The 12297-nt window shown below is 45.8% G+C and overlaps 1 protein-coding gene across 1 annotated transcript; it reads left to right on the top strand.

Annotated features, from left to right (window-relative positions):
* Nucleotides 1–2112: 2112 nt before the first annotated feature.
* Nucleotides 2113–12134, top strand: LOC120525426 (kelch repeat and BTB domain-containing protein 11). Its single transcript, XM_039747695.1, has 2 exons — nt 2113–2695; nt 7016–12134. The coding sequence occupies exon 2, from the start codon at nt 7413–7415 to the stop codon at nt 9615–9617; it is 2205 nt and encodes a 734-aa protein (XP_039603629.1). The 5' UTR covers nt 2113–2695; nt 7016–7412; the 3' UTR covers nt 9618–12134.
* The last annotated feature ends 163 nt before the right edge of the window (nt 12135–12297 follow it).

Raw genomic sequence — 12297 nt, 5'->3', positions numbered from 1 at the left:
TCTCAAAGCCTGTTCTTTCATTCGTTTTTGACTCATAGCACAGAGGTGTTCTAACTTGCCCACGTACAATGAGCTGTTCATCTTTCATTTCCTTTTAATGACATCACAGGATCACATGAAATAAAAACAGCGACTTTACACCTGAAATCCTCAAGCAAACACAGTGCCGTCAGGTTGGATGGTATTGTGCTCTTACACTAATTTTGCAGTTTTTAACTCCAGCCGCATTTCTTACCAGTTACTGAATTGATTAAATCCTCGATTGTGACCTTCATCCATCAACTTCTAAACCTGTTTAATCCAAGTCAAAGGTACAGCGAGGTGAGAGATGATTGTGGACAAACCTTTTACTGCGACCTCCATCCATTTACTGACCTGCTTATCCACTTCAGAGTAAACTAGAGATGCTGCACGTCCACAGAATTGGAACTGACCTTAGCCAAGGAGCTAATTCCTCTCAGGGTATGCAAAGAGCTTGTGTGGGAATTATGAGGCCAAATCATCATCATTCAGTCATTATCCAACCCGCTATATCCTAACACAGGGTCCGGGGGGTCTGCGGAGCCAATCCCAGCCAGCACAGTGAGCAATGCAGGAACAAACCCTGGGCAGGGCGCCAGCCCACCGCAGGGCACACACACACACACACACACACTAGGGACAATTTAGAATCGCCAATGCACCAAACCTGCATGTCTTTGGACCATGGGAGGAAACCTACGCAGACACAGGGAAAACATGCAAACTCCATGAGACCAAATAAGTGTTGTTAATTACCTTAACAGGCACACAGAGTAGTGGCAAAAAACCTGAGTGACCAGGAGGCCATGAACACCGAGAGTGCATGCAAACTGAGCCATCATTTGATCCCAGGTCTCTCGAGCAGTGAAGGTGCAATGCTAACCAGTGCCCTTTGTGGCTGCCAACATTATTTAGTAGGATTATGAATCTGAATATTGTGCTATTATTAAAGCTATTGTAGCTTTATTCAAAATATAGGGCTGGGAAACAGGCAGATATTTATTTAGATGTAATTATAGATTTAGTTTTTTTAAGCTACAGTACTATCTGTGTTGGTGGTCATGATGCGAGTTTTGACCTCACTGATTTGTTCTGCAGTATTTCCAAAGCCGTCTACAATTAAACATCAGTCCCCCATTTAGTTATGTGCTTAATAGATTGGCATCCGATCTTACACTCTTAAAAATATTGTTTGTAAAATGGCACATTACTGGTTATGGGTTGTGTAGCTCCTTGCAGATCCAGATCTTGTCATAGAACTATTTCATTCTGGGAAAGGTTCTCTGCATATGAAACTCACTCTTTGGGCTTTGGAAAGGTTCCTTGTATGTAAAACAATAATAAACAGAAATCCTTAATGTACAGTATAGTATGCTACCTAGAAGGATACTAACAGACATGGATGCAACTTTGCAACAGTGGGGGCCCATAAAGAGCTTTGTTAATTATTCATTGACCGCTACTTTCCCCTGATCACAGCGGACTAAAGTACAGTACTAAAATAGGACCTACTTGGGTCCCAGCAGTACATCAGTCTGTCTTCAGGGAGGGTGGCCGATAGTACACCACTGACTGAGATACACCCCTATAGGGCCAAAAAACAAATCTAGCATACCCTCCTCAATATAGCTTGTTGTGCCCCTGTTAAGCAAACCTTAACTTAGCCTGTGTTATTATATGCACCAAGAGTCCTTTAAAAACCATAAAGCCATTTCTGTTTTACAATTCTGCAATCAGCTTTTCATGATTGTCTGTGAAACGTGTTACAGATCGAAACATATACAGGCTCCTTCTGGAACCTTCATATAGATGGTTCTTTAATAACCAAAAAATGGTTCCCTTACCAACAACAACTTTGGCACCTTTATTTTGTAGGCTGGTACTTTTCTCATGCCCAAAGATGCCTGGCGTGCCCCTTAACTGAATTAACAGAGATAAGAAAGGATGACTGACTGTGAACACCAGTCTCTTTTTATCACCGATTTTAAACATTAAAGATGACGTCCAAGGTTTAAAGCTGCACTAAGCAGCGGTAACACTCTGGATGGACTTGATCCTGAATCTGTGACTTTAGAAACTGAAATGGCGTTCTGTGTAAAAAAAGGATGGTCTGCCCGGAGCGCCCGCCTCGTGTACTGTACATACTGTAATGCTCACGTTGGGCACTCAAGAGTTAAGAAAGGAGGCGGGACCCTGCTGCCATAGTAGGCCACCCCCTAGTGTGCGATCACAACAGTAGCAACAAAGTGCATCTAACAACTGGCAGACTGGGCGCTCTTGGAGCTGGCGGTGCGCTTTTTCCAAACATGCATGTAATCAGTCCTCGGGTGTCTACTGGAAAGGCGACAGGAAAATAAAAGGGGAGAGCAAAGATGAGCAGGACCTCCTGGATGCCTATTCTCTCGCATGCCGGCAGTCGCCTCAGTGGAGGTGCTACTCGTTTCCAGACTTGGATTTAAAGCGAAGGAGCAAGATCGACGGCTCCCTGCGGTACAGCCGATTGGCTCTGCAGGGCAAGGATTATAATAAGCGGCGGATCGGACACTCGTAAAGTGCGATCGCTTCCCGCAAGCGGCCACCCCGAAGCGTGGGGTATCCACCTACAAGGAGCAAACTTGGATTGTGTTTTTTTTTTCTCCTATTATTACATTACCGATCTGTGGAAACGTATCACGTAAGTACATCACTAACATTTTGGACTCACTCATGTCATCGTGGTCGCGATCTCCCTCCGGAACCGTCCTTATGCAAGTGCTAAACTCGGTTACGGCAGCAGCGAGACATAGCTGGAACTGACCTTTTGGTGCGCCTTGCACGTGAGCTTCTAAAGTTTGACAGCAGCGCACTGTCTTCCTTTTAGAAACAGAGAGGTGAAGAAATCAGAGGAAGGCAACAGGGCGGGCATTGAAGGAAAGGAGAAGTGCGCCGGGGGGAGGTTGTGACTCTCCTCCATCAAATCGTATTAATCCACATCGCTGAATATCTTTTCGACCGCATTAATCTTCCCGGATTGGATTTAAAAAATGAGAACAACAGTCATGATGACACTGCACCCGATAGAGGCAGGGCAAATGCAGTAATGGCGAATTATGCTTGGGAAAAAAACGAGCACTTTCGTTTTCATTTAAAAGTCGGTCGCGTTGCACCATCCACAGGCTTGACGAGGTGTGTGGCGCTACAGAGCCGGCAATATAAACTTCATCCATCCATCCATCATCATGCTGCTTAATCCAGTTCAAGGTCCCTACGGGGAGAGTGGGTGGGTGCATGAGTTTCAAAGTCTTGTTCCAAGTTTGTGTCCAGGAATGTCAATTTAAAAATCGCAATTTCAAGTGTGTAACAAAAAAGATCTGCATTTCTTAATCTGCTGTAGCGCCTTTAGACAGTTAATGACCAAAGGTCACTAAGGTATTAAACAGTTGTTAATAGCGAAGGGTCTAATCATACTCAGCCTAATCCCTTGCATATTTCATTAAGGGAAGCAGACAATTCGAATCAGAATCGGATGGAAAGGCATTGTCATTCCTGTGATGCGAACAATTGTTGAAACTGGCAGTCCCTTCAGTATCCAGCGTTTAAGCCTATGGCCAACACCGGCCTCTGACCTCATTGCAGTGCCACTACCCGAGTGGCTAACCTGGCCACAGTGTCGGCCACTCCGGGACTGCACTCCATTGTTCGCGCGAGGTGTAAACATGTAGCATCAACTCTCGCGTCGTTAGCAGCACATTTATGAGCGCCAATCCCGTGTAGTGCTCGGACACATACGTCACCTTCTTGCGTGGAGCACATTTCTGCACTTAAGAGTCTGAAGGCTTTTGTGAGTCCGTCGGCTGGCGGTCACTGTCAACGATTACGTATATAGAAGTGCTCGAGGTCCGCCCAGCGCTCGAACAATAGAATTAGCGCGCCCGCGTCGCATTTGTCTGATTCTGGGCTTCTCCGTGAATCAGAATTAAAAAAATAATAATGTGTGTATTATAAGAGCACAGTCCTCGTTGTATACCCTTCTTTTGTTCCCCATGTTCACGTTTTTTTGCGAAAGAATGATCTAATAAAGAGAAACACAACTATTGAAAAAAGACGTGTGTCATAATTTTCATGTTTAGTAAATAGAATAGCAATATGAAGTCGTATAATAATAATAATAACAACGCCTGAGGCACTTCAGATTAAGTGTTCACTTAATAAGCAAGGGACAGTATGGTAGGACTAGCTGTCACATTTCCTATGACAATGGACCTCCGTTATAGTTCCGTCAGGCAATCGGATGCATCAGAAGTACTGTGTAATTATATGCTTTTTTTGTATACAATATTTGTAGGATGTTTTTGTTTTTCATACCAGAGGGTTAAAGTTGTTACTGTAGTTGATTGATGCTCCTTTGTCTTGATCATGTTACGTTCAGTTGCCCATAACAACGGTTGTGTTGAACTTATGATTAAAGCGATTCAATAAAAATTATCACAATAAATAATACAATAAATAAGTGTTACTGATCTGGATGTTGCTAATTGTGTTTAGTCAATCTCGGTTGTAGAAATACACCAAATTTATTAAGAACTGGGATAAGGAGACGCATCCTGAATTGGATTAAGCAGGTTCAGAGACTGGTGGATGAATGAATGTCTGACAGTGATTTATGTTTTATAAATCCCACACAATTTTACGAATATTTCATTCATTAATAACAAAGCGGTTTACAATCACCTCACATGTTGGGTTATCTAACGGGAGCTCGGGCAGGTTAAGGGGGCTGCCTCGTCGCAACGGGGAGTCACACGCTGCTTGATAAACATAGTGGTGTGTTAAAGGATTTGTGTTACAGGCACTGTATAAAATAAAGACAGATTCAAAAGCAAGGAAAGGGAGCCGTCTTCGATGTAGATCAGGGATTTCAAACTGAGATCCAGGAGTGCAGTGGCTGTTGGTTTTCATTCATTCTTGCCGCTTTCTCCATTAGTAACCAGTTGCTGCTGCTAAGTGAACGGGCTGCTTTTGGTTCATTTAAATCGCCATGTTTGCTAAGATTCAGCCCTCTTAATTGTTTATTTCCTTTTTTTTATTAACTTGCAGATAAACAAAAATGAGTTACAAAGCGATCCAACATAAGATCATTTTAGTTAGGGAGCACAAAATCCAACCGCCTTCCCAATTAAAAGCCAGTTCTTGTTGTTAATGAAATCCGTTATTCAGTTCCAGGGCTTGCTTGATGTTCATATTCTGCCACAACAGGCTGACTTTCTTTTTTGTGAGGGCACCATCAAAATGTTTTGTGGTGCAGAACAGATCGATATCTGTTAGTCTTTCCGATGATTGGCACACATGTGCAAATCGGATCAGGTTAACTAGTCGTGTTGGGACGCTCTTCATTGTCTGATAAATCATCAAGCGGTGTGGTTGACATTTGGCCTTCAGAACTGTTATTGTGAAAGACTGAAGTTGATAGAACTGGTGAGCTTTGTTGGGCTGAATGGCCTGTTCTTGTCTAGACTGATCTAATGATTGCTGATTAACAAGCAAGTCAAGTAAATTCAGATGAGAGTGTTTTCTTATTATGAATAGTAGATTGGCAAGTAATTAAGAAAGTGGCTGGAATGGAAACCTGATGCCCTCCAGGATCTCAGTGTGGCTGTAACACATGATGGGGTGGATGAGCAGTAGGGCTGCTGTTGGGTGTTTGAAGGACTGATAAGAGGGAAGAGGCTTCAGTCCAATATCTAAATGTCAAATATGGACGATATTGTTTCTTTGTGGCTGAGCTAGTTAGAAAGTGAATAATTATGAACGAATCAATCTCCCAACCTGCCTCCTTGTCTTTATGTATGTGTGTGTGTAGATTATAAATAGATAACTGTATAAACCGCTTAACCCAGCTCATGAGCCTGAATGGTTGTTCAGTCCATCACAGGGTCCCCTCACACCCACACACACACACACACACTCCTGCCAAATGGAATCTGCAGTGAATGGGGATGTGGGAGAGCAGCCCTTGCCGACACAGGGAGATTTGTTGTGTATATGAAGCGTGGCCATCTTAACAGCAGAGTAGGCTCCCTGGCAAAGTTGTGCGCTGGGGCCCCTTTTTTGATAAACTAACATACATAGTCAGCAGAAACATCATGGGCCTCTAAACTCCTGGGGTTTCTGGCCAATGCCCATATGTTAAGACGGCCCTGATCGGGGGTGGGATCAGGCATTGGAAATTGCAGTTGGATTCATGGAATTAGAACCCAGTGGTTAGCAGCACTGCCTTACATTCATAGCACCAAGGGTTCCGATTTCTAGCAGTGTGCTGTTTACATGTTCTGCCCATGTTGTTGTTTGGGTTTTCTTCTGTTGTCTTCCTCAGGGAGCTTTGCATGATCGGCCCTCATGCTCCCCACCCTATTGAATTAAGTTCACGGGTCAAGTTTACGGATGTTGTCTACATTTAAAAATGATGGCACTGTAACTGGGTTGTGTGGTTTTTCGTAGAACCACTGCTTGAAAAAGAACCATTTTGCTCTGGAAAGGGTTCTGTGAATATACAATTGGTGCTTTGAACAGTTTAATATGTGAGCAAAACCTTTAATGTATAGTTGCCTAACTTATAAGAGGAAATCAACAGATCAAGAAAACCTGAACTTAGTCTGATGTGTTATTGTGTGTAGGAAGAGTCCTTTTAAAATCGTGAACCCACTGTTATTTCACAAAATTTCTGTTGCCATCTATTTGTGGATATATTTATGAAACCTGTCATATATTTTAAAAATGAAGGATATTTTTGGAACATTTATGTAGATGGTTTCCCAATGGTATTGCCCTGAAGAACCACTTATGCACTTTATTTTTATGAGCGAGCTGAGTATAAATGGCATATCCGTGTGTGTCTGTTTGTGTATCACGTCCTGTATGTTTGGCTGGCCATCACCAGGTCGCATGACTGTTGCTTTCTTAATGTAAAGCTTGTTCTGAATCTCAGACTGATTTCTGCCTCTGATCTCTTATACAGTGTGAATTGGAAGACTGGATTAGTACAATAAAACTGGACCATCGTCGGCACATTGGGGATATACATGGTTGAAGGAATTATTTGGATTTTGTTTTCCCGCATCGCAACACAAGCGTTTCAAGCTTGACAAGCACCAGAGGATGGCCATCACAGAATTGTCGCGAGAAACTTGATTGACACCCAGCAAAGAACAACAATTGCACTAAAAAAGGTCCTCTAGGATTTGCGTTCACTTTCTGGGAATTACTGAACTGGAAATCCCTTTTTTTATTGCAGCCTATTACAGCTGCGTTTTCAGGAAATAAAACGTCTTTGCTGTTAAATGTGACATTTAAGCTTCTCTCGCTTTTAAATTCTCCGTGTGGACCGAGTTAAAGGGGCGCCGAGGCAATCCAGCATGCAAAGTTCCTGCCTTCAGGAGAGCGAGTGCGCCTTCGCTCCAAAAGCCCGATTTCCAGAGGAGGAAGAAACGGCCGCCGGGCGCTTCATTCTGCACGGAGCCGACACACCCCCGGTCTCTCCAGAGGACGATCGGTTAAGTAAAAACGCTGTGCTGGAACAAGGGGCGATTGAAAATGTGACAGGAAGGAGAAGTCCGCAAGAAAGCCAAGCTTTTTGCAGACACAGAGCCAGGGGGTCCAGTCGTGGGATAGGCGATGCCATGGACTCGACGCCGCCGCAGCAGCAGCCCCTGGACAGCCAGCAGGATCGGACTTTTTACCACCAGTGGGACTCCGGGTGTGCAGTAAAGCAGCTCCCCAGTGACGGGTTCGCTCGGGACTTCGCGCAGCATTTGGGAAGCTGTCGGGCGCCGCTGCACGAAAGCAAAAACGGCGTCGGCAAAGATATCGGCGGCTCGGCGCCAGGCGCTGCCTGCAGTTTAAGCCCATCCTTGTGCTTTTCGACAGAAAGCGGAGAGGAGGCAGAAGGCGGCTCTGCTGCGGAGAGACAGCAGCGAGTTGTGAAAAGTCAGTGTCAGATTAATAATGCCAGCGCCACGTTGGAGGAGGCGCAGGGCAGCGCAGCAGCGCCTGTTACTCAGCGTATCCAAATGGGAGCGGAGCCAGGCGGAGAATACGCTTGTCTGGGCAGTCCGGGGTACAACGACTTCGCAGCAATACGGGCCGATTCGGAACTGGACACCAATCAATGGCGCCAGGGAAATGGGGCCCCGAACCTCTGTCGCGTCCAGGAGGAGCCGGATTTAGTGATTGAGGTGGCTGGAAAGCAAATCCGGGCGCACAAATCTATCCTAGCAGAAAAGAGCGACTATTTCAAGGCACGCCTCTCGAGGGATATTTTGAAAGTCAAAGGGGTGAGCTATAAGACTTTGGCGGTGCTCATCGATTACATTTATACGGCCAGGATGGACGTGAGTAAAGAGAACGTGGTGGAGGTCATCACAGGGGCCAAGGTGCTTCAGGTTCCTTGCGCGGTGCAGTCTGCGGTGGACGAGATGACGGCTCAGATCACCATGGAGAACTGCTACGAGATTTTAACTATAGCAAAAAAGCAAAGGCTGAGCGAGCTGAAGGACACCGCGTACCGCTTCATGAGCGACCACTTTCTGCAGGTCCTCCGGGATCCGGCCGTGTACGGGCGACTTACGGGCTCGGAGAGGGATCTGGTCCTGAAAGGCCGGATGGAGGGCAAGAGCTGCCTGATGGTGGCCGAAATCAATGACGTGTATGACCGTGTGGGCAGCAGACCACAAAGCAGGGACAACAGCCGCCCCCAGAGCCCTCTGTCCATAGCTTCGTTTGAGGACACCCACCTGATTTACTGTTACAGCGAAGAGCACAAGGACTGGAGGCCGCTGACTCGCATGCCAGAGGATGTCAACACAAAGGGCTGCGGGATCTGCACCATGTTCAATTACCTGTTCGTCGCAGGTGGCATTCGGGGATCCGGAGATAAAGGCAAGCTTTCCGACCGAGTGTTTTGCTACAACCCCGTTACGGACATGTGGAGCGAGACCAAGCCTTTAAATCAGGCGAGATCTCAGCTCAAGCTGGTTTCCCTGGATGGCTACCTGTATGCGATAGGAGGTGAGTGTCTCTTTACGGTGGAGAAATACGACCCTAGGATGGACAGATGGACCCCCGTGGCCCCGCTACCCAAAGGCGCCTTTGCTGTGGCCCACGAAGCCACGACCTGCAACGGGGAGATCTACGTGTCAGGGGGCTCCCTCTTTTACCGCCTCCTCAAGTACGACCCCAAGCGGGACGAGTGGCAGGAATGTCCATACAACAATAGCAGAAAGAAATCAACGGACATGGTGGCGTTCAAAAATTTCCTGTACAGGTTCGACGTCAATCGTGACCAGGGTGTCAATGTCTTCAAGTACAACGCCATCGTGAAACTGTGGAGCGATTGCGCCTCCCTGCGGCAGCCCTCCCCGCTGCCCTTCAGGTGCGCAGTCATGGGGAATTGCGTCTATTGCGTCAACAAGACGCACACGCTGCAGCTCATCATCGAGGAGGACGCGGCGGCGGGAGCGAGCTTCGGGCACGAGCCGCTCAAGGCGCCGCTCGAAGCCAAGGGGGCGCTTTTCCCTTTCGTTCTGCGCGTTCCCGAGAAGTCGGAGCGGAACGCGCAGTGACGCAGGCGGCCGATCTACAAGGATGAGGTGACGAGAAGGGACCCCCTCCCCATATCTCAGTGTTTCACTGCCATCCCGGAGCCTTGAGCCACCGTATAAAGAGGAATGTTGCTTTTTTATCTTTGCATGTTGTTGGTAAAATGTGGTGTTCTCTCCTTCAGGCGGATTTTCTCTTATCAAACTGTACAGGTTCAAGAAGGCGCTTTTGACAGTCACAATGGGATACGTGCCAGTGGGTGTGTGTTTTTTTTTTTTTGGAAACTGGACACTACAGCAGCAGTGCCCCTGCATCTGCCCCTTAGGACACCACAAGGTGAGGGGATCATGGTGGTCATGATACTATATAGCATTATATGCAGTGCTAACTCACTTTTTTATAGGATGTTGTTTTTCAATGTTTTGCAGCTTCTTTGATCAATGTAAGCTTGTTAAATCTTTGCCAGCCTGGCATTTACAAAGCAGCATTGGCACCCTGCCCATAGCACAAAACTGGCATCAGCACTGTAATTATGGTTTGTGGTTAGAACTCCCTTTGGTGCCTTTCTGGAAATCTCTTGGACATGCTACAGTGTTGTAGCTGAAATGGGTGCTCAACAGAAATGAAGAAGATGAGAAGAAAAAAAAAATCAGAGACTAGGAGTTTAGTAAACTGTCAGTTGCACCCTGCAGATGCTCTCAGTAAGGATTTCTGCCAGAGGTGGCCTGATCTTGCAGGGCAGTGCCACCTGCTTCTGTAATAAAGAATTCCTGTCTGAGCTGTCCACATTTCGATTATGCAAACCTGCACACAGCCTTTAGCATTTATAGAGCGGCTTTTTAAAGTAGGGATGGGCACAGGGAGCTGAAGAAATCTCCAGGGAATTCCTAAATGTGTTTTCCAGTTGTTCTGAGGGGATGTGGGCAAGATCAGTTCATTTCAAGTGTGTTCACACCACAAATGCTAGCAATATGCCAAGAGTGAAAGGGTGCAAGTGCTCTGGTGTGTGACAGCTACAGTACAGAAATCCAAACATTGAAATGGACAGTTCTAAACAATTGAGGCTACTGCAACACATGTCAGAATGATGGCGGCCAGTCACACACCGTTTCTCTCTCTTGGGTCCACTTAGTGACTTAGCGATGTATCAGACACCAGTGTAAGGGCTTAAACTGTACACCAGGCAGCTGCCCTCTAAAATGTGGCGGCTGTCAGCTGGGAATTGTCACAGTCATGTCTATTGTCATGTGTACGTAGTGCAGTGAAATTCATACCTGCATGTCTCCTCAGATGGTGGTGTAGCTGGCATTGGAGAGGCAGAGTAGTTGATCTCACTAAAAGGAGGAATCTGATGCCATCTTCAAAAAATCTGCAAAAGCTTTGTGTGTGTGAGTGCTTTCTTTGGCACTGAGTGCCACTAGAATAGGCTGCCTTATCTAAGCGTGAGAGCCTCCTTGTTCTTGTCGAAGTTCACACTTAACCCTGCACTTCATTTTCTGAGATGCGTAATCCAACTGTAGGGTTGTGGAGTTGAGATGCCTGCCTGCCTGCCTGCCATGACATTAGCCTGCCTTGTATGGGAGTCATAAACCAGGCTGATTTGGACATACTGAGGATATGGAAGCCCTTGAGGCAAACCCCTCAGGACTGTGGGGAGACCATGCTAATTCCGCACAGACTGGCCCCGATTTGAAACCAGTCCCCTGGAGGTATGGAGCAGTGGCGCCAGTCTCCTCGCAGCAGTTTGATTTGTACAATGGAGAGGGCAGATGGCAAGTGGTCTTCCCTCTGCATGTTCCACACGTTAGATCAAATTCTCAGTTGTTGTCATTTAGGTCCACCCGCAAGAAGCAGGAAGAAGGGTCACTGAGCAGCTGGCAGACGGGATCAGTCGACTGGTAATATTGCCATCCACACTAACTGGAGTGCCCATCCCCATTTTAAAGTGATGGCCTTTTGCTTTTTTGTTTCTTGTTAGCCATCATTAATAATGATGTGCTGTAGCATCGCTGAGGCAGGATGGCGGCGTTAGTTATCTCGTGTAATTCCAGATTCAAACAACTTCATCTTGATCTCAATACTAACAAACTTAACAGTGGCCAAGAAATCCAACGCATAAAAGTCTTGAGAGTTGCCCAGACCTACTTTCCATTTACAACACACATCAGAGCTGCGACTTTAGGCCTACTTGGACTTTATCGGCTGGTTGTGTTTCGTAGTGGCTAAAACATTAGACTGAAAAACTCCGCACTTTTTGTTCTGTGACGCTAAGTAAGTCATTTCACCTGTCGGAGCTTCACTTAGCAGTCTGGGGGGAGTCTTTTCCAGTCCTTTTAAGGGGCTTCAGTATAGGGTCATTCAAAGAGGACTGAACACTTTCTAAAAAGTGTTACTCACTAACTGAAGTATCTATGAATATAAAGTGTTCACTAAAGTGTAGAGGTGCCCCCAATTTTTCTGAGACTGTTGTGTGTGGAATTTGCATGCATTGCCATGTCAATATGTTAGGAGTGGATTACAGGTGCCGGTCATAAAATTAGAATATCATGACAAAGTTGATTTATTTCAGTAATTCCATTCAAAAAGTGAAACTTGTATATTAGATTCATTCATTACACACAGACTGATGTATTTCAAATGTTTATTTCTTTTAATTTTGATGATTATAACTGACAACTAATGAAAGCAAAATGAACCAAATTC

Source organism: Polypterus senegalus, chromosome 3, assembly GCF_016835505.1.
Source record: "Polypterus senegalus isolate Bchr_013 chromosome 3, ASM1683550v1, whole genome shotgun sequence".
NCBI lineage: Eukaryota > Metazoa > Chordata > Cladistia > Polypteriformes > Polypteridae > Polypterus > Polypterus senegalus.
The sequence above is the reverse complement of the archived record's forward strand: the minus strand, read 5'-3'. Positions and strand labels throughout refer to the sequence as shown.